At 54.4% G+C, this 21,402-nt stretch overlaps 7 protein-coding genes across 7 annotated transcripts; 2 read left to right on the top strand and 5 right to left on the bottom strand.

The window, feature by feature from the left end:
* Positions 1-1,294: 1,294 nt before the first annotated feature.
* PG986_007922 (uncharacterized protein) lies at positions 1,295-1,681 on the bottom strand (the record flags this gene model as incomplete). Its single annotated transcript, XM_066844144.1, has 1 exon — positions 1,295-1,681. One exon carries the CDS (start codon positions 1,679-1,681, stop codon positions 1,295-1,297), a length of 387 nt encoding a protein of 128 aa, XP_066700256.1.
* A 182-nt stretch (positions 1,682-1,863) lies between these two features.
* On the bottom strand, positions 1,864-2,919 carry PG986_007923 (uncharacterized protein; the record flags this gene model as incomplete). The annotated part of the gene is made up of 1 exon (XM_066844145.1): positions 1,864-2,919. One exon carries the CDS (start codon positions 2,917-2,919, stop codon positions 1,864-1,866), a length of 1,056 nt encoding a protein of 351 aa, XP_066700257.1.
* A 143-nt stretch (positions 2,920-3,062) lies between these two features.
* On the bottom strand, positions 3,063-7,587 carry PG986_007924 (uncharacterized protein; the record flags this gene model as incomplete). The annotated part of the gene is made up of 3 exons (XM_066844146.1): positions 3,063-4,273; positions 4,447-7,101; positions 7,179-7,587. 3 exons carry the CDS (start codon positions 7,585-7,587, stop codon positions 3,063-3,065), a joined length of 4,275 nt encoding a protein of 1,424 aa, XP_066700258.1.
* A 2,158-nt stretch (positions 7,588-9,745) lies between these two features.
* PG986_007925 (galactosyl transferase GMA12/MNN10 family protein) lies at positions 9,746-11,242 on the bottom strand (the record flags this gene model as incomplete). Its single annotated transcript, XM_066844147.1, has 3 exons — positions 9,746-10,409; positions 10,474-10,762; positions 10,822-11,242. 3 exons carry the CDS (start codon positions 11,240-11,242, stop codon positions 9,746-9,748), a joined length of 1,374 nt encoding a protein of 457 aa, XP_066700259.1.
* Positions 11,243-14,313: 3,071 nt separating this feature from the next.
* On the top strand, positions 14,314-15,228 carry PG986_007926 (uncharacterized protein; the record flags this gene model as incomplete). Its single annotated transcript, XM_066844148.1, has 4 exons — positions 14,314-14,792; positions 14,857-14,964; positions 15,027-15,105; positions 15,163-15,228. The coding sequence occupies 4 exons, from the start codon at positions 14,314-14,316 to the stop codon at positions 15,226-15,228; spliced, it is 732 nt and encodes a 243-aa protein (XP_066700260.1).
* A 2,525-nt stretch (positions 15,229-17,753) lies between these two features.
* Positions 17,754-18,773, top strand: PG986_007927 (endo-1 3(4)-beta-glucanase; the record flags this gene model as incomplete). Its single annotated transcript, XM_066844149.1, has 1 exon — positions 17,754-18,773. The coding sequence occupies one exon, from the start codon at positions 17,754-17,756 to the stop codon at positions 18,771-18,773; it is 1,020 nt and encodes a 339-aa protein (XP_066700261.1).
* Positions 18,774-19,429: 656 nt separating this feature from the next.
* Positions 19,430-20,620, bottom strand: PG986_007928 (uncharacterized protein; the record flags this gene model as incomplete). Its single annotated transcript, XM_066844150.1, has 1 exon — positions 19,430-20,620. The coding sequence occupies one exon, from the start codon at positions 20,618-20,620 to the stop codon at positions 19,430-19,432; it is 1,191 nt and encodes a 396-aa protein (XP_066700262.1).
* Between the last annotated feature and the right edge of the window lie 782 nt (positions 20,621-21,402).

Below are 21,402 nucleotides of genomic sequence, written 5' to 3' on the forward strand. Positions count from 1 at the left end.
CCCCTTCTTGGATCTGCACAGGCGCCTCTTCTGCAGGAAGAGCATCTTCCACAATGGGAGAAGGGAGAGCCTCGGGCTCTAGGGGAGCGTTCTTCTTTCCCTTCTTCTTCTTCTTGGACTTCTTGGGGCTGCTGATACTGACTTCCGCAGGGGCGTCAAGCTGTGCGGGAACTTCTGGCTGCTGAAATTGCTCCATTGATTCGGTTTCCTTCGTCTCAGTTTCGGCCGAGGCATTATTGGGTGGGCTCTCAGATATGTTGTTCTGGGCAGATCGCACTTGGCTGTCATTGTCATGCAGCAGAGTAGCTGCAACAGAAACGCCCGAGGCAGCTCCCGCAAGAGCTTCCATGGCCGAGTCGGTCATTACAACGGCCTCAGAGCTCTGATCCGCGATGTCTGCCGGCTCCTGAGCTTCGCTAAGCGAACTTCCCGTAGGCGGCTGCTCGGTCACTTCGGACGTCGCATCCTTGCCAACGGCCGGCGGATTCGAGTGAAGTGGAGATGAGCTTCGGTTCTTAGTCATGGCATCAATTGGTTCGGGAGTGGCTGCAGGTTCGCCATTTTGGTCGGCTGCTCTCTCTAACTTTGAATCATATGGCAGTGCAGATTCTTGCAATGTAGGCTCTGGCAAGGAGGTCGTACGCGCATTCACCTCATCGTCGGTGGCAGCAGGCAATGTTGTATTGACTGTGTCCTTTGTATCTCGTGGCAAGAGGTCCAGGTCGGAAGGCAGTTTATCGTCAGTACTGGAAGGTAATGGTTTGTCGTTTGCGTCCTCTACAGCCCGTGGGGGGAGTCCTCTTCGATATCCAGCTCATTGTCGGTGGCAGTAGGTAGTCGTGTGTTGCTTGCCACCTCTGAAGCCTGTGGTGAGGCTTGTGGCTGGATATTCACCTTACTGTCGAAACTGCCTCGGTTGAGCCCACCACGCATGGCCTGCCAGACATTCATCATATGTCTGCCTGGGACTCTCATGTTAGATGCCGTATTGAAACTCCAACGGCTGGCAGGTGGTGTTGTAGCAGGCGGAGCTGTGCTTGGTACATCCTCTACGGCTTGGGGGCAGACTCCACTTCAGCATCTGACCTATTGTCGGTAACAGGGGGCAATGACTTAGCGACCGGTTCGCTCGAAGCTTTTGGTGAGATATCTAGCTTGGCGCTGAGCTTGTCGTTGAGCTTGTCGTTAGTAGTGATAGGCAACGATGGACCGAGTGTAGCCTCTATGGTCCGTGGGGCAGAGTCCGCGTCGGCATCTGGCCTCTCATCGGCAATAGGAGGCAATAACTTCGCGATCACTTCCCCGAGGCCTTTGGTAAGACCTCCGGCGTGGCATTAAGGTCATCGTCGGCGGAAAAAGGCAAGGGTGTGCTAATTGCAGCCTCTACGTCCTGTAACGCGGATTCCGATTCGATATTAAGCTTATCCTCGGTCACGGGCGGCATTGACTTTGTGCTCGCTTCGCCAGAAGCTTTTGGCAAGGCCTCTGGCTTGATATTGAGCTCATTGTCGGTAGCAACAGGTAAGGGTGTATTGATTGCAGCCTCAACGGCCTGCAATGTGGTTTTCGCTTCGGTGTTGAGCTCATCGTCGGTAGCAGCAGGTAACGGTGTACTGATTGCAGCCTCTACGTCCCGTAATGCGGATTCGATATTGAGCTTATCCTCGTCCACAGGGGGCATTGACTTCGTAATCACTTCGCCAGAGGTTTTTGGCAACACCTCTGACTTGGTATTAAGCTCATCGTCAGTAACAGCAGGCAATGGCGTACTGATTGCAGCCATGACAGCCTGCAGTGCGGATTCCGATTCCGTATTGAGCTCATCCTCGGTACCAGGGGGCAATGGGGTGTTGATCGCCGCCTTTATGGCTCGGAGCGCCTCGAAGCCAGTGAAGGGGAGGGTTCCTTAAGGCGATCGGAACGCTCGGGCACGTGGGATCCGGGACCAGAAGTCGTCGGGGAAGAAGACTGGAGTTGGGACAAGTCGAAGTTGGGCTTATCAGGGGAGCCGGTCTCCCGAGTGGTTTTCATCACAAGTGATAGGGGCTTAAGCTCTCTTGAGCTGTCCCAAGACATTGGGCGCGGAGCTCGAGCTCGAGGAGGGGTGAAAGCATCAACAGGTCCCGATGTCTCGGGAGATGGAAGGGGTGATTGTTGTCTCCGAGCCACTGGCGAAACAGGGCTACCTCGCTGGCCAAGGCGGAACTGTATGGGAATGGCACTGTGGCTTGGTGTCTTCAGCTTGTTTGGGGTCTCTTGGGCGCTACGGCGGCGGGCGTGAGTAGGCTTCTCCATGATTTCACGGAGAAGCTGCCGTTCGTGCTCGGGTGTCTCGGGCCGACTATCAGGCAGGGCCGGAAGCTCAGTAACCTCGGGGGGCGGAGATCCAGGTGCACTGGGTGGTAGGGGTAAAAAGTCGCCATATTGCGGGTCTATGGCGGGTCGAATTTCCCGTTGCGCGATCTCAGGGTCGACAAAGTCTAAGGCCCTGGGAGAAATGGAGCGTCGTTCGGGAGTGAAGGGGATACTGTGAGCTTCCTTTTCTGAAGGAAGATCGGTGGCTTTTTGGCCAGTCGACCGGGAGGGGAAAACCTCAGCAGCCGCTGCCAAGCCGACACCCGCGCCTAGGGTGCCGGCATTATCTAAAAAAGAATTCTTCTTCTCCTCTTCAGATTTGCGCGAGCGTTCCTTTTCGTCAGGTATTCCCATGGACGACTTGAAACGATCAAAGAAGCCCGACCCGGCGCTGGATCTCTTCTCCTTTTCCTTCTCCGTATCTTTGTCCGACTTGCTCTTATCTTTGCGGTCCTTCTTGCTAGACCCAGAAGCGATGGACTTCGCATCTTCGAGGTCGTCATGTTTGCTCTGCTTCTTGGGAGGAGCTGAGTGGTGGTCGAAGAAACCAGCCGGGTCAGACATCACGGACCTCGTATCGTTGTCAATAAATTGGAATGACTCCTCTTTCCTGCGACCCCGATCGGGCGGTTCTCCTTCGCCGGGGATGCCACCAGCAGTACTGCGGCGTTTCAGTGCTAGCTTACTACGTTCAGCCTTTTCATCGGCTATTTCTGAGCGGGACAGTGAACTAGCACGAGACTCCCTTGTGGACCGATGTCTGGGGGGTCAGAAGGTCCTTCAGATGGCGCAGCGGAGCGTGGCAGTGAGCTTGCACGGGAGTCCCTCTTGGAGCGATGTCTATGAGACTCGGATGGCGTTTCAGAAGGCGCGAAGGACCGAGACATGGTTGGGGAACCCAAGGGTGTGTCGAACAGATCCGAGTTTCGCTTCGATCTCTTCTTTGACTTCTTCGGGGTGGCAAATTCGTCATCGGGAGCACTGCCCTTTAAGTCGCGTAGATCACTGAAGGATGAAGACATTTCCTTTGGAGAATCGACGATGTCGTCAGCAACTGACGGGGCCCGCGAAGGGGACTCGTGCTTGGACGACTCGCGCCTTGACGTCTTGGGTTTCTCAGATAGATCCAAATCTTCTGGCTCCTCAGTAAGCAGCTCAAACGAAGAGAATTCATCCACTGTACGTCGCCTGCTTGGACGTTCACGAGTTTCTGACACTGGTTTAGACCAGGCAAGTGTGTCGGTTGCGATAGTGCCTCGCTTTGTCTTGCTACTTTGCTGGGGCAGGTCCCTTTCATCGATCTGTTTCGGCTCCCATTCGCGAATCGCGCGTTGCGGTCGTACACTGGTGCGTGAAGGTGAATCAGAGCCACGCCTCGACCTTTTATCCTTCTTAGGGGCATCCCACTCATCATCCACGGGTTTGGCGTTTGAGGTTCGACCATCTGTTTCAGTGGCTGGTGCTGCCTCGTAGATAACAACAGCTTTTTTCGACTTCTTCGACTTCTTCTTGGAGGGGGTGTCACTGAACTCTGATTCCTTGAGTGAAACGGCCGACGCAAGTTCTTCCTCCTCCATGGCCTTGGCCTTGGCCGCTTTGTCTTGCCGTTTCTGATCCTTCTTGCTTAAGACAGGACTCTGGCTGGAGCTGGTAGCTTCGTCGACAGATCTGGACGATTTGGTTGACTCATCCTCGATGACAACAATCTCAGATCTGTCGTATTTGCTTTGCTTTGGTGCCTTCTCTTCGCCATTCCTCTCTTTCTTGTCCGCCTGAGAGTAGAAATCGGATTTCCCGGTCGGGATATCCTTCTCGGCCGCAGGGGTTTCGGGGAGCTCGCCAATGACGAACCCGCGCTGCTCAGACGCGACAGGATCCACAGCCGGGACTGCATAGATGCCCAGATCAGGGACTGTCTCTGCGAATGGCGTCCTGTAGGTGCCGGGCTCGTTCGAACCGGGGGAGATTGGCGCTTATGGTAGCCAGCGTTGTCTATGACAAGGTTGGGATCGAAACCACTATCCTGGAGTCCAGCAGCCACGGTGGCAGTGAAGTCCAGGTCATCGGCGAAAGAGCCTGGCATTTGTTTACTTCTGGGCCCCGATGGCTTTGGCCCAATTGCTGGGGGCTCATCACCGAACTCCTCGAAAGAGAATGGCGATCTCTGCTTGCCCTTTGGAGGATCCTTGGATCGTTTCGTCTCAGGTTCAGTGACGTCGATGGCAGAATCCGAGATGGTGGATGCTACAGCTGGAGCTGCTGCTGCTGCCAGAATGTCCCATCCACCTGACTTGCCCTTCCTGCTGAGGCGCGGCTTGGGCGTCTCTGCAGGCATGACGACCTTCCTACCCGAGTCAGACGACCTATCCCGCACAGGATCCTCCAAGACGTAGTGTTTGGTCTCGTTCTCGCCCCAGCTTACAGCCTTCGATGGCATAGCTGGAGCCTGAACGACATCGCCCCGAGGTCCAATTACGACGTCAGGTGTGGCTCTCGAGCTTGTCTGGGGCACCTCCTTAGCTACTTTGGTGATTTCGCTCTCAGGCTTCCGTTCCTGGGTCATAGGCGAAGGGTCGGGCGTAGGCCTCACAATGTTGAGCATGGGCCGTCCTCGCTCAGCTGACGGATCTCGGACCAATCGAGGCTTCCTGAAACGGCCATCTGGCTGCATGATCTCCTTTGGGCTCAGCACATTATCGATACGAACGTCGGCGTTGGGTGCTTCGTATGGGCTTTTGGTCTTGGGCTTCTCGTCTTGCTCGGGAGGCGCGACAATCTCAATTTCCGGTTCCTCCTGCCACTTGTCAACCACTGAACGCTCAGGTGTCGCCTCGCGCACGTGGTCTTGAACAATTTGCTGTGCAATGACCTGTTGGCGATAGTAGCGGTCTGCTGCCTCCAGAATTGCGTCTCTTGGAGGGGTGTCATGACGCGAACGGGTTCGAGAAGTCGAATCGCCACCGCGTCTGCGATTACGGCCGCGACGCTCCTCCTCAACGGCAGCCATAGCCGCGGCCATACCAGCGGGTTCAACTGGGGCAATGGCATGCTTCGCCTCCTTATAGGCTTCCTTTGCATGCTCGAGCTCGCGCTCGTAAGAGTCCCGGCGACTCAGGCGTTCTTGCGGCTTCGTATCTGCTTCGGTTAGTTCAAATTTGGAGAAGTCCGGCTCCCGTTCCACGAAAACAACGTTCGGGGTCAGCGGTCGGTTGGGCGTTGTTGCGTTCTTGGGCGTCTGGAAAGCGTCGTCGGCCACCTGGAATTGGAAGGGGTCAATTGGGCCTCCTGAAAAAGGGTATGTGGGGTCCTCAACCCGTCGGTAACTGTCTAGATCTGTCGATCGACTAGCTCGCTTTCCCTCGCGGATCTCATCCTTGGGGGCATCTTTCCTATCGGGTTTGTCTTCCCGGTCCCGCCGTTCATCCTTGGGTCGGTCCCTGCGTTCGCGTTCGCGCTCACGCTCGTATACGGGGGCATCATCCCAGTATCTCTCGCGGCGTCGCCTCTCTCGGTCGTTGTCCCGGACCGCTTCGGAAGTCTTCTTCTCTCGGCGCTTTTCGCTGCGGTCGTCCTTGTGGTCGTCCTTGTTCCGTCGCTTTTCGGCCTTTTCGCTCCTAGAGTTAGTGTCTGCTTGTTTGGATCGACGTTTCTCCTCCCGTTCCTGCTCCAAGCGTTCCTCGCGACGGTGTTCCTCACGACGCTTCTCCTCCCGCTCTTGTTCCGCTAGCACCTCACGGCGGCGTTCCTCTCGAAGTTTCTCCTCTCGTTCAAGATCTACGCGGTCCTCAACGCGGCGCTCCTCGCGACGGCGTTCCTCGCGACGTGCCTCGCGGCGTCGATCACGCTCTTCCTTGCGATCGAGGTCTTCCTTGCGCTCGTTAGCCAACGCTCCCGCAAGTGCCGCACCGGCAATCGTGGCTGCCGCTACGCCGGTAATCCCTTTCCCAGAAGACGACGTTCTTTGCGAGTCTCGGTAATCTCGCGCGTCAGGTTCCGATGCATTGTACAGCTTACTCGAGACCGGGACTATTGGCTTTGGCTGCTGGATTGGGACAGGCTCTGGCCTGGTGTCTCGCCTAGAGCGTCCAGACTCTTGGATCGCCGAAACTATCGAGCCCCGTCCGGCGTCGTAGCGCGAAGGGTCAGGAATTGGCATTGGGTAAACCTCTTGCAGCGGGCGGCCTTCAAAGGATACCGTCTCACTGGGCGCGACCGGTAGACCGCGCGTGTCTTCGACGGTGCTTCGGTCGACCTTGTCAAACCCACAGGGGGTTCGGACAATGCCACGCAACGAGTTCACGGGCCCGAACAGCCGGGGATCGACGATGGAAGGCTTCCGGTGAAGCGGCCTCTCAAGGTCAGGGGGTATGCTTAGCTCGGTTTGTTTGTTCTTTAGGACAGGTTGCTGCGGCTGAGTGGGCAGGTGGTCGTTGGATCCGTATGCAAGGCCCAAGTCATCCTCGCTGGACTCCTCTTCGTCCTCCGAGGCAGACTCCCACTCGGAATCCTCATCTTCGGAAGACTTGTGGCTGGGCTTAGAGCTCCCGTGGCCGCGGTCCAGACGATGGCCGGAGTTGGTTCGGTGAAAATGGCTAAGAGCAGCTGCGGCGCCTACGAGAGCTGACGGTCGGTGCCTACCGGCAGCTCTAAGGTCCTCATTGTTTTGCAGCCGCGCCATCTCCGCAAACTTCCTCCCGAGCTCCAAAATCTCCTCGTCGGTCTGCTCCCGCCTGGGGGCAGCGGTCTCTGGCCCTCCAGTCCATCTCTATGAGGTCTGTCATGTCTGCCAGGCGGTGTGAAGTCGCGGCTCCTCCGTCGTTCACGGTCGATGTAGCCCTTTCCATAGGCCAAATCCGAGTTCGTGGACGACGAGGACGAGTTCCCAAAGCGGAAGAAGCGCTTCTTGGAGCGCTTCTTCCGTACCTTGCTCTGCCGTTGCTTGGAGCTGGTGCTGCTGAAGAAGGAGCCAAAGCCCCATTTGTCCTTGCGGGAGATGTTGAGTAGTGATGATGTGGTAGAGGAGGATGAGGGTGAGAGAGACAGATCCGACTCGGAATTGGAGGTCGAAGGTTTGCGCGGTCGCGTGCTGATTAGTTCAGTATTACGTATGTCGTAGGGCGCGGGCACAGGCATCTGCTGGTTCTCGAGAAGCTCTCTGGAGTCCCGTCGCGACTTGCGCCGGCGCCGCTCACTTTCGGGGCTGCGCCGGCGATGATGCTCGCGGGTCATCATCTTGACAGGCTAAACGACGTCAGTCGCTGGTCGGCAGCCATCCGCGGGGTTATTAGGCGAAAGCAAGCGTGTGTGTGTGTGTAAATCAAATCGTGGAGGATCTCGGTAGGGAAACTTAAGGACCGGGTAGTATTATTGTTGTTTGTTTGGGGTGCGGAAACAACCGATGCTCAGCTCCCCACACAAAATGGGTAGTGGATGGGAATTGCGCAAAAGATAGCGTTGGCGGCTACCATTGGAAAATACAGGGTGGCTGGGGGGGATCTTGGGTCCTGGGGCCTCGGGGCCGCTGGAGGGGATTAATATGGGAATGGGCCCTCGTCAGCTCTAGTTGCAGCTCTTTCTCAAGGAAAGTCCATCAATGCCTCAGTCGCATCAATCCCCATTCACATGCAGTAGCCTGTCTCGAGCCCAACTAAGCCTACGTAAACCAGTGCTGTGTGATCTCCTAGCAGCGCAGATGCAGCCTAACATCTAGCAAAACCCAGAGCATCGGGCTTGGGCTACCTCCCTCTAAGAGTAAAGTACAGACGTAGCCGTAGTCCGGCAGTCTCGCTCAAGCCTGGATGTGCAAGAAACCGGGTCGGAGTATTAAAAGGAAAAGGGAAAAATCCACATGGGGTCGCTCTCCTAGTGAGATGCCTCAATCTGCCCACAGACCATTGCGAGAGTGGCGGGGCAGCCAATCTCACTCCTCTATCCTCAATGGGGACGCGCGCCTGAGAAGCTGCCACGTCAAGGACCTAGAGCAGGACATGCAGTACATCTGCGATGCTGCTTGCCACTGCCCTCTATCGGACGAATACCATCATGGCGTGCATTTTAAGATGGGTCATCGGCAGCCGAAAGGGGGTTGGTCGCATTGTAGCATTGTATGGTAGGAGCAGGCTGTATAACCACTCACTCACTCACTCACTCACTCTGCCTGGTCTGTCTGAGTGGTTTACTTGCTTTTACCTCATCACAGCGGGCTGTACCGAACAGAGTTGACGAGTGGGCATCAGCCGGAAAGATATGTGAATCACCGGCGCCGTGAATTACCTATTAGGCCAATTCCCATTGGCTTGTTTACACGCCGACAAGCATGGACCGACAGTCAGCACCCTGGATGTTTTACCTGTATATTGGTTTTCAACCTTGGAACTAACTCTTCGCCCAACCTCTTCCGCTGCGGGCCTTCCATTGGCATAAGGTTACCTACTTACTCTACTGCATTATGCCATGCAAGCAGCATTTCTTGTTTGCCTGGTCGTTGTTTGTAACGTATGCCGCTGCACCATTAACCAAGGTGGGCAGATTAATGTCTGCGAGGCTGCTGTAGGGGTTCAGACAACGCAGATGCGAGCCTCGTAGCCAACTTCTATTTCCATGGTCAATGTCGAAGGCGTGGCCTAAACTCATATCCACGTGGCCCGTAGAGTCGTTTGGCGTCATGCGACACACTGGATTTTCTGCACCATAACGCATAACGGATCGAACCGTTATACCGTTCAACGGATAGCCATCCTGCAAGTGCTCCGTGGGTGGCATCTCAGTATGACTCGCATGCACGGTTAAACCTTGAGAGCTGCCATCTCAAACATGGCGAGCCTTGGGAAGCTCGGTATTTCATTGGATGAGAGTAGAGCATGCAAGTCGCTGAGATATACCAATAAGAGCCAAGTATAGTACTATAATAATACCTTGATAGAGTTTGCGAATTTCACGTGCGACCACAATCACGGATAGGAATATACGGAAGTGAAGTCGTGTTTTGTACGCGCTCTGGCTGAACCATTATCATTCGATTATTATCATTCAACATAAGCATCAACGCAAGTAGATACATGAGGTACATATACACATAGACATCTTTGGCCCCGTCTACTTTCAACTCCTCAAACCAGACTCCCTCTCAGTTCTTTCCAGCAAGCCCACTCCTGTGGAAACATCTCAGATGCGCCTGATATGAGAACAGGATGATCTCTTGCGAGACCAGGTAAAAAAATTGGGTATAGTGCAACAAGACTCAACCCGAGCCATGGCAAAGAATCGGAAATGGGTAAACGACGGGGCACCACTAAACATAGGTATAGGTTGCGAAGAGTTTTGCAAGAAGAAGACGACGAGTGGCGTCCACAAGGCCAGTAGCTGCGGACTGCAATGCATAGTGGTACACCTACAACTTGACCTTTTGCCCCGTGAGTTTGAACCAGATCACGGCAATCAGATCTTCCTTGAACCGTTCCCAGGGGTTTCGGTTCAGATAGTAGCTGAGTTCGCGGAAGTTGTACATCTCGCCCCAGCAGTCTCGGCCCCATTCGCAGCCCGCCATGTTGACAACGAAGTCGCGGTCCTTTTGGTTGTAGTGTATACGCGGGTCCATACCGTTATCCGAGCAGGCTCCGTTGGGGAAGCTGTTGATCTTCCTCTGGGGGAGGAAGGCAGTATGTTTGCGGATCCATGGTTGAGTCGTGTAAAGCTGTTCCAGGGCATCTTGCTCCTTGTGTTCCCACTCCATGTGTTTTTGTTCGTACGCGACCGGGTCCCACCAGATATCGAGCAGACGATCAGTCCAGTCACTGCGCCTCACGAAAAACGACCCCAGATTGAACCCTGAGCAGTCTTGGGGAAGAATGAGGTTGACAGAGCCGGGATTACCGTCCCCCTGTGCGCTCTGCGATGCCTCGTCCAGGTAGTTTCCCTTGAGCGGGTGCGAAATGTTTAGGGGGTTGTACTCGTTGATGTCGCGGTAGATGTGCTTCTCGAGGTTGTTGAAAATGTGGTCTTGCAGAGAGTAGGAGGGCTCCATGACGAAAGTGTTCAGGTCGAGCCACCAAACCCTATAGATATCTGTGTTAGTGGGTGGTGTGTGAGAGGGTGTCTGTGCATTGCACCGAAACTTACCATTCGGCTTTGGGATACTTCCTGAAACTGTTTCGTATGCTGTCTACTTTCTCCCAGCTTTCCCGCCACTCGTGGGCGTAACGTTTCTTGGTGCTCATGTCGATAATCTCGAGGTCGTAGCCCCAGCGCGAGACGTACTTTCGCTTGTTCCTCACGCTATCTCTCTCTATGGCCCACTCCCTGGCACCCTTCCACTCCATCACACCACCGCCGACATTGGCGGCAAGGATAATGACGAACTTTTGTCCGCCTCCGAGCCACGTTGCTCTCCTATAGTGGTATCCCAATGCTGCCAAACGCCATGTCAGTCGCTAGGAACGATAAAAACTAGGGGGGGTTGTGCCTTACGAGTCAACCAGAATAGCAAATAGCAGAAGAGTATAATCGCAGCTATCAGCATGCGAATCTTCCATTTTCGGCCTATACGCGCCACGACAGCCCGTATCCTGTCCAGCATGCGCGCATTCCATTTGTTGCGGCCCGGCTTGTCTTTCTCTGCGTATTGATCCGGGCTCACTTGGAAAGTAGGTAGGCTGCGGGATATGCGGCGCATATGACGGGTGAAGAACCCCTGGTTTTGAGTTGAGAAGGAGGGATAGCCGGAGACCCCCTGGCTCTTTAATCTTGCGGACTCCCAAGTCACATTGCTACCGTTGGGTCCCGAAAACGAGGCCGTCGCTGGGCTCGATTGGCCGCTCGAGTTGATGTTCAAACCAGGAGAAGACCAACCACCACCGGGGATTGGGGAAGGACTTCGGCTCAAGGGCATATTTCCTGTGTTCGGGGTGCCTATCGATACAAGAGTGGCCTGGTTAGCGAACACGCTTGGCTTGTCGCGCAGGGCACATGGGCGCAGAAATTGTTGCGCAATTGTTGCGACAGCAGCGTTGAATCTGAAGGAACGGGTGCCATGGGGAACCACCAGCCGCCAATGGGGAGGGCCGCTTTTTCCAACTTACCTGGTATGGGACTCAGGTTTGACGGGTTGAGTAATCGGGAAGAGCCCTGCGCAAGATTGTTGGGTCTGTTGACACGGTATCCGACAGCTGGAGGCGCGGCGCCAGAGGTCGAAGATCGTCTGCGGTGATGAGTTTGCGCAGGGCTTGTGGTAAAAGCAGTCGACATCGCTTTGTCGTCTCTTTTGACAGTATACGGGCCCACGAAAAGCGATTGTTGGCGGGTATCAGCTGCGGGTGCTTGTATCTCGAACAAGGGAAGCAGGGGCTTAGACAGAGCCAATCGCACCTCGAGGCTCGAGCTGCAATGCGAGGTGGCTAAGCCCGTGTGGTGAATGGAAGGGTCCTTCTCCGGCTTTTGGTCGCCCAAAAAAAGTAAGGTTGCAGGTGACAGAAGGCTCGGTGTCTCAAGCGAACCCCCAACCAAGCAACGGCTGAGAGAGAGAGGTATGTAGCTGGCGGGAACGAGCTTTGCGCTTGCGACAATCGGCAGCGACACTGCGATTCACGACATAACAGCTGTCGTGAATTACAGGAAGAAGGGGAGGGAAAAAAGACAATCGACGCTATCGTGTGCAGTTTGCAGGCACCGTCGCTTCTTGAGCCGTTGGCAGAAATGACATGCGGGTCAGCAAAGCACACCCTCGCAACTGCAAATCTGTTATTCCGCAAGGGTGAGGTAGTGCCCCCTGGCGGGATGTCTGGTGTCGACCTACCAGCAACTAAGAAAATTGGAACCTTATAATGCTGACCTGATAAGGTATCGAAATTGACGATACCTAGCGACTTGCCCAGGGAGCGACAGGCCTCAGCTGGTACAGCAGATGCGCCGCTATCGTCACTAGTACAAGCCCCGGAGAATCGCGATGCTAAGGGCGGCTGGCGTTCAGAACGTTATTGGAAATTTGGATCACTTGAGTTAGAACGCGCATACACGTACAGCAGCACACTTGGGTATTATGTACCTAAGGCAGAAGCTGACACCCAAACCATATCGCTCATTAGACGACCAGGACAAATCCCAATCGCAAGGGATGAGACCCCTGGCGACGTTTGCCAAGTCGTGCATATCATGTCCACTGTGTTGGATCTGCTGCCCTGAATTGCATGGGCACCCATCACACCTACATCGTCTCATCCATCGACAGTCACTGTACAGTGGGTAGTGGGTAGCTAGCTGCTGCACTTTTCGGGGATTCTGTCCAACCATGCCGCCGCATCATGTTTGCCAGCTTGAAACCCGAGGCGCATTTTGTGTTCACAATCGGAAAGGAGATGTCTAGTCTCAGTAATGCCCATGTAGTCAGCTTCGTTTCTGACTTCTTCGTGTTTTCTACGTCGCCCATCTCACCCCTTCCATGCCCAGGCGATCAGATTGCTGTTTTAGCTTCAGGAAGGTTGATGTCCAAATAAGGGGCGCGTGTAAAATGAATTTGATGGCATGCCTATTACAAGCCAAGCCGCTTCGAAAGGGGGGGTAGTGGGGGGTCGGAACTGAAATACTCAGGCCTTGAAACCAGGGAGGTCCAGAGCCTGTTGCAACTGCGACTCTCTGTCCCATTGAGCCACCCAAATACTCTTTGCCGAGCTCCGTTCGCCGGTTGATCTAGAATTTCATGGATCGCATTGACGAGTTACGGGATCGAACGCCACTTAGGTTACAGCGTTGTCAATCAAAATGAAAGAGAGCCGAGGAAGTCGCTGCCGGGTCAATTATTTCGTCCATCGCCATTATACGTGCAAAGTATCCCTCCTAATTGAAGTATGAATGCCAGCTTTCTTATACTCTCGTTGTCATGATTGCATGTATCGATCTCATTCCTGTGGTTTAAAGGACACATTGACAGCAGATAGGTTAGCGTACGATGCACACTTGCCACGTGCGTTCCTCAGGTAAACCACCTTCTAAGGTTAGTGGGTCCTGCATCGACAGTATAGTCGCTCACTGTCTACCAGCTCAGGTTTGTTTGGCAGCCTTGACGAAGTCACCCGACTCTGACACATAGTGCATGCATGGCAACGTCCGTACAAAGCTTGCTTGTCATAGAAACTCTACATCCGTCATGGGATTCGCGGACTGGCGAAGTCGCAACCAGCATCTACGACCGGTTGTCAATATTACGTTGCGAATATCGCAATGTAGGCCTTATTAGTCAGTCTTTACGGCACTGCTGTTTGGCATATATGCATCGGCGAAGAGAACCAGGCGCGCAAACCGGCAGATGCAGTCATGCATTTCGGTATATGTATGTCCCAGAAATCGGTCATTAGTAAATTTGGCACAAGGCAAACAGACTAGTGCTGCAATATCCCCATCCTGTTAAGTATAGACTAAGGAACAATCAGTAACCTGGTATTATTTATCCAATTAGTAGCATGATACTTATTCCCTAAATAATTAGGCCAGTCGATTACTGGCGGAAAATGCTTACAGAATACTATTATACCAAGGGCAGCGTTGTCGCCATTAGGAGGATACGATACTTTAGGTATCCCGTTGATAATCGAACCGTCGACCCAGCTGTAAGCATGGGGGTCTCCTCATGGCGACTGGCATGCTTCGAAAACATTCAGACCTCAGTTTTCAATCAAGCTTGAGCTGTTGTTCAAATTGATTGGTACCTACCTACCTGCTCTCAATGGCCCTCGATGCAGAATCACTTGGTGCTTCAGCGTTACACACGTCGATTGGTAAATGCAGGAACAATCATTTGCTCCTTCCCATAATGATATCTCAAACTGGTTTGAGAAGCAATAACCACCTTGATTCACAAACATGCCAATATTTATTTCTACTTTGTGTATCTGCCTCGTCTCCAGAGAACATCAACACCCACGTAGGAAGTCGCTCAAACACTTCAGCACCGTACAGCTGACAGACATCATGAGTTCCTGGGGCAGAGGTCTGCTCCAGTCCGATGACGACTACAAGATCGCCGAGGAACTGGGGGCTATGTTTGGGTGCGACCTCCTAACATTCTCGGAGTCCCAGCGAGCTGTGATCGTCGAGAAGATGGAGAAGGACGGCCTCCTCTCCCGAAAGATGGAGAAGATCCTCTCGCCGCAGTTCGTGCCTCCGATCAGTCATCAGTCACGACCCCGTATGGTCATCCTCCTGGTTATCCTAGCCATGCGGCTGGGTGCCCGAGTGGATGCCAAGTACATGAATCTGATGCACACACTGGCGCCTCACCTGCGCAACATGTTCGAGCAGCTTCAGCTCCTGACCGCCTTGGACGAGTACAAGAACAACGGCACGCCCTGGATCATGGGCAGCAAGAACCGTGAAGAGACCGAGAAGGCCAAGAAGGTCGGCAGGACCGCGTACGATGCAGGCGACGAGTTCTTCTACAGTGGTTTAGGGTATGTCCAGGAGTCGCCGCCTTCCCAGGCAGTCGCCAGAACGAAGAACTGACATTAATGATAGTCACTCTGCCGACGAGAAGCCTTCTTCGCACACATACAGCAAGTATTATTGGGCATGCAGAGCCGATGGGGATGAGCTACTTCGTTGTGTTCGATGTAACATGGCCCGGTATGTGTTCAGGGACACCTGCAAAGGATGGCAAGTAAAGCTCCTACTAACATAATAGGTAGCTACTGCAGCAAGAACTGTCAAAAGCATGACTGGGATACCCACCGAACCTTTTGCGAGCCGCTGGAGCCGCGATCAGTAGTAAGTTCAGTATACCATGATCAGCGTCGATGAACCAAAGCTTACTGAGCACGACAGGAGGTCCCCGATCCTGGAGCCACCATTCTCGAAGAGCATCTGTCGCAACCTAAACCGACAGGCTGAATATAAGATCCATTGTGCTCCCTCTACACACATGGGGCAAAGTAGAGACGATGGTGGCAATCATTCGTTACGGAAGTTTTACGAGAATGAGCTGGGCGGCCAGAAGTATGTGGTGTCCATTATTCATCGAGAACAGGGTTGCTTGGAGTTCTACAGAGTAGCTACTAATATCAGGTGGTTACCACATTATCCCCTTAATAGCGACAACGCTGCCCTTGGCATGATACCTAGGTAGTCCATACAGGATGACACGATATGGTGGGGGCAGCGTTGTCGCCATCAACGGGGTACATTGTCCCAGTCGCATTTTGTGACCGATATGGACTCGATGCATGGTGTTCGAGTAATAAGTGAGGCGGGTGTTTTCCCAGGGACTGTCAAGAGTTATCACGTATAAGTTCCTTTTCCTACCAGATTGATCCATGGATCACACAGACGTACCACGCCCAGGTTCAACCTAGGTACCCAGTCACCAAAAGCTGTGCTCCAAGATAATACTCTGCGGCGTCGTGTGTAAGGAATTGAGGGCACCGAATTATCACGGCGTCAGGCACATCCGCTTGTATGCATTGGCCCATTCGTCCGTGAGGTTTACAACCGGGGGTCGTGTATGGTGCCTCGAAGCAAGGTGGCATCTATTGATCGTGTGACGAAGTGCTTTCTTCTCGTGTACCTGCTTGATCGTGCGATCTTTTCGTGGTAACCAAAGAGTGGTGTACGACTAGCGATCAAGGTTGGAAGTAGAAGGCAAGGAGTCAGCAAGAACAAAAAGACGGGAATGATATCCGATGGTCAACATTGACGGAGCAATAGAATGCTTGCGGCTGACTAAACATTGAGCGCTACTCGTCCGAAGCGAGCACGGATTGATTGGATTGATCAGGGTTACCAAAATAGCAAACTTTAGACTGTCGTTGCATGAACGTGGAAAGCCACTAGGAAGGCATCGGATAGATGAAGGATCGCTATTGAAGATCAGCCGAGTCGTGGGAAAATTCCAACCGCCGCCGCCCGCCGTAACGTAACCGGGTTGAGAATCACCAAATCTAGAACTGTCGATGGCAAATCATAATAGGGCCATGTATGAGTAGGGGGAAACAGGAGCCTCAAACTGAAATGTTTCGTTTGATGTTTCAAAGAGGAGCGCAGTCGACCAATCCTCGCGCGGGCTGGCGGACTGGAGTCGCTGGACAAGCGACAAGGGCCCGGACATGTGGCGCTTAGGGCATGCTCCCCCAAGTCCAACATCGGCCAGCCTTCGATTGGCTCCTGCACGTTCCTACCGATTCCCACTTGGGTCTCGTTCGTTTGCGATCACATCCTGACTGACATCCACCTGCCTCCCCCGTACCACCATCTCGTGTTTGGCATTCTGCTGGCTGGACGGCGCTGTTCGTCGTCGCACATCCTCCCACCCGGGCCCCAGAGAGATCGTCCCGAAGCCCCCATGTAGCGAGCTAGCAGGCAAACGCTTCTTCCTCCATGCGGCGCATAACCGTTCCAGTTATACGATCTTGCTCACTCCTCTCTCCCGGGGGCTCCCTTGCAAACAAACCCTCCGCCATGTGACTGTATACTGTTCGTCTTGACTCGAAACCCTGCTCTCAGGCTTTCACTGGTCCTCACAGCTGCTGCTCCCGGCTCCTATGCAATTTTAAACCTATTCAGCGCCCATGCACTTAGCTCGACGGCCCATTGCGCCCCCCCCAAACATACAATGTCCGTACGCAGTCGTAGCTGCCGCGGCCACGATTGGCTGTGGTGATAGCGTCGTATCAGTAGCCACTCCGTGTCATACAGTAAACGGGAGCAACCCCGGGAAACAGGAACCACACACATTCCCCTCGGTGGGTCAACAATCCATCGATGGATGGCAAGCTATGCGATGTGTGAGTCCTACTTAGATACATATAATGCGAGGTGCCTTTTTCCTACGCCCGACCCCTTTCGTGGCATTCAACTACAGAATCAGTCTTTTGTGCAAAAGGCCCCCCTCGTTCCTCGGCCGTACTTCGCCTTCACTTGCTTCCCTTTCCTATTCAAGACCTCTGGAGGTTCGTCTTACCCGGTACTTACCCAGCCTTTGCCTCACTCTTTTAGGCTTCTGCGGTGTACAATCGAGCCCTTCTGGGTTGACTTGAACACTGGCCCTTCATTGTCCTTCTGGTCTTCGTGCCGCCATTGTCCTGTTCCAACCTTGGGCCGGGATCCAGTCTCAGGCTCTTCATTGTTCTTTCTGCCTTATAAGTTTGAGTCCAGGTGGTTCATCAGGAACAACCATCTTTTCCCAGCTTGGATCCCTTTGACAGGTTATTCACTTATAAACAACTTCTTACGCTTCATCGAGCCAACGTTTGACCGCTGTTGAATAACTTCCTTCCTTTTCTTCACTATCGACTTGAAATTGCCTGGTGCATTCTGAACTCGAAACGCTCATTCTTCACGCTCTCTTATTAAATATACCCGATTGTTTTTTTTTTCTCCATTCTAAACACCATTTGTCTTGTTATTTACGACCTCGCAAAATGGCTCTGTCAAGGTCGCTGCTTCTCACAGTCCTGCTGTCCCTTGGTGGACTCGGCAGTGCAGCCAGCAGGAACTCGTCCCAGGGGGCCTACTCGCTACAAGACAACTACGACTCCTCCAGCTTCTTCAAGGGCTTCGACTTCTTCAGCGCCGCCGACCCCACCAACGGCTTCGTCAAGTACCACACCGCCGTAGACGCGAACGCGAAGTCTCTGGCAGGCTACGCCAACAACGCCATCTTCCTCGGCTCCGACTCCAAGGTCAAGACCCCCGCCAAGCCCGGTCGCGACTCCACCCGTGTCGTCTCCAAGAAGAGCTACACCAAGGGTCTCTTCGTCGCCGACATTGCCCATGCCCCCGAGAACTCGTGCGGCGTGTGGCCCGCCTTCTGGAGCGTCGGGCCCAACTGGCCCAACTCGGGCGAGATCGACATCTTCGAGGGCGTCAACTCGGCCAAGGCCAACACCATGACGCTGCACACCGGCCCGGGCTGCTCCTTCAAGAAGCAAGGCGACTGCAAGGGGAACCAGGGCTGTGGTGCGAACGCCACCGACACCAAGTCTTTCGGCGCCGGCTTTAACGCCATCGGAGGAGGCAGCTACGCCATGGAGTGGACCTCCCAGGCCATCAAAGTCTGGTTCTTCCCTCGCACCGCCGCCATGCCCCAGGACGTCGCCTCGGGGAACCCGAACCCTTCCACTTGGCCCGAGCCCATGATCGAGTTCTCCGGCCCCGGCTGCGATATCGACTCTCACTTCAAAGATCACCAGCTCGTCTTCAACACGGCCTTCTGTGGCGACTGGGCCGGCAAGCAGGAGGTCTGGAGCCAAGACCCCGTCTGCTCCAAGCTCGCCCCGACGTGCGAGGAGTACGTGTCGAACAACCCGGACGCCTTCAAGAACGCATACTGGTTGATCAACTCGGTCAAGGTCTTCTCTCAGGGCGGTGCCGCCAACCAGACCGCAAGCTACCCTACGAAGCGAGGTGGACTCATCAAGAGCCGACACTTCAGGAACTAGGTTTCTTCTACTGTTCTACTTTTCTACTTGAGCAACACGGCATGCGCGGCGTTTCATGGTTTAGGCGGTAACGAAAACACACATCTCGGCGGATCGATTTTGAGCCCAGATAGGATTTGGATGGATTGGAGGGCAAAAGGATTTTCTCTAGTTTGATCATTTGGTTTTTGGGTCGTACATTACATTCTCCTGTATATACTTTTACATCTGCACATACAATGCACTTGCACTCTGATTGTTGCCTTTTTTTGATTGTTCAAAATTTTTCTTCCTTCAGTACTCGCTCCTGACACTCCAAGTAACGTCAATTGGCGTTGTTGTACAGTCTCTGCATCACATTTGGACGACACCTGTCACCAGTGTACCGTTGTACCCAAACTTTGGCCTCCTGATTTAGTTTACACATCAGAGTGGCGCTGGCTGTGTTTCCCAAGCTGCGTTGTAATGTCGTATTCTGGCGTAAATGGACTTTGTGAGTAAGCAAACACGTGTTACCGAGCTGAAGTAGGTAACGGTATCACTTCTCGACGTGTCGTACGACGAAGTCAATAACAGGCTGGATGTAGTCGTACCATCCAGGGACAGAGGGATCCTAGTTGAACGCAAACGCCCAAGCAATGCAATCGTCAGCAAACACAAACCCGCTCGTTCGTTCATCACGTCGGCCTTGGGAAACCACCCCCGGACTTTTGGCTACTCACCGTGTACACCTGGTCAAAGACGTGCGGCTCGTCCGGCTCCACCGACACTATCGTCTCGCCGCCGAGGGCCTGCAGCTTCGCGGCGAAGCGCTCCGTCTGGCCCAGGGGCACCGCGGTGTCCGCCGAGCCGTGCAGGAACGCCGTGGGAGGGTACGTCTTGGCTCCGCTGCCGTAGGGTTCCGTGTCGAGGATCTGCATGGGGGAGACGGTGCGCGCAAAGGCCTGGACCTTCTTTGCTACTTCTTCCTCTTCCTTGTTGTCGTCACTGCCACCGGCGGCGAACCGTTCCGGGTGCAGCATCGCGGCGTAGGCGGACCGGTGCCGCCCGCCCAAGGGCCACACGGACGAGAGGTAGCTGTGTACGGCGGCCTGGAGCCGCACGCGCTCGGTAAGGGGGAGGGCAGACGTCTTCCACGCGGCCGCGAGCTGGGCCTCGCCCTCAAGGACTTGGCCGCCGGAGAAGAGGGCCGCGGAGACGGCGTGCGCCGGGTCGCGGTCCTCGCGGATGACGGACAGAATCTTCTCCTCGGTGAACTCCTGCTGCAGCGGGTCGGCCTTGTCCGAGCCCCACGCCGGGTAGGCGCTTTGGTCGATGGTCTCTAAGAGCCCGTGGTCAAAGAGGTCGACCAGACCATAGACGTCAACGACGACGCGGGGCGCGGGCTCGGGGAGCCGTGTCGCCATGTTGGTCACCATGAAGCCGCCGGCCGACTCGCCGGTGATGACGTACCGGTCGACATCGACCTTGTCGTGGCCGCCGAGGATGGTGGGCAGCTCGCGGCGGCACCAGGCGATGAAGTCGACGCAGTCTTCGATGCCGACCTCGAGGTCGACCTGGGGGCAGAGGCGGTAGGAGTTAGAGACAACGTGGTAGCCCAGGGCGTGGAAGGCCGGGATGAGCCAGGAGAGCGGGGCGAAGTGGTTCCCGCCCACAAAGGCGCCGCCGTGCGTCCAGGTCACAAAGGGGCATGGTCCGGCGGTGTCGGGTGCCGGCCAGACCCACGCGCCCAGCTCCACGCCATGCTCGGTCTTGAAGACGTGGTCCGAGAAGCTGGCCGGGGCAGGCCGGGGCCTGCTGAGGGATTCGGCAACATCAGCCCGTTTGCCTTTGAAATCTTCCGGGGTGATCACTTTGCCGATGATCATATTGACTAAGTTTGTAGAGATATTAGCAACTTTTCACGACTTTGCATATATATATACCACGCTTTCGAAGCGGAAAGAGAAACCAGTTCAATTGGATCTTGTTCAGTCCCCGCTTGACATGGTAAGGAATTCCGACGGCAGGACACCGCTTTTATACATGTGCCTCTTAGGTGCTGCCTAGGTAGGAAGCATACCAGAAGTTTATCACCCAATGATCGCGAAGAGGGAAGCGACGAGCATAGGGCAGGAAGGCCGCTGTGCCTGCCTCACTTATTATAAACCACAAGTGGCCAATTGACGGTTCGCTAGCACGAGAAGCACAGCCACTAAACCAAATATACGGCTGATCGGTACAGATGATCTTCAACAACAGCAACAACAGAAAAAAAGGACCAAAAGCCGATGACCAGGCGCGGGGGCGTATATTTTATGGAGACGAGCCGGGGTGTGAAGCAACTTCACGTCTCGAACTCCCCTGCGTACAACTTGAGACGTGAATAGGCCTCCGTCTTGGTCTCCATCGGCCGAATGTCCACCACCTAAAAATGAAGCTTATTCTGGATTGTCCCCACGAATCTGTCACTCTAATGTCGTCCAAGGAACCATGTTCGTCCCAAGATAACGGGCAGCCCGGGGGGGGACGTTGTGTCGCTCAGCGCCATGCCATTGGTCCATAGGCCCAGCTCCTCCCAGAGACGAGGGAAGAGGGAAAAGGGCGATGAAGATCGTTCGGACTCGACCCGAATTCTGGCCCAAGTAGGTGGACAAAGTCATTCATGTCT

Source organism: Apiospora aurea (genome assembly GCF_038362705.1).
Source record: "Apiospora aurea strain CBS 24483 chromosome Unknown utg000005l_segment0_segment0, whole genome shotgun sequence".
Taxonomy (NCBI): Eukaryota; Fungi; Ascomycota; class Sordariomycetes; order Amphisphaeriales; family Apiosporaceae; genus Apiospora; species Apiospora aurea.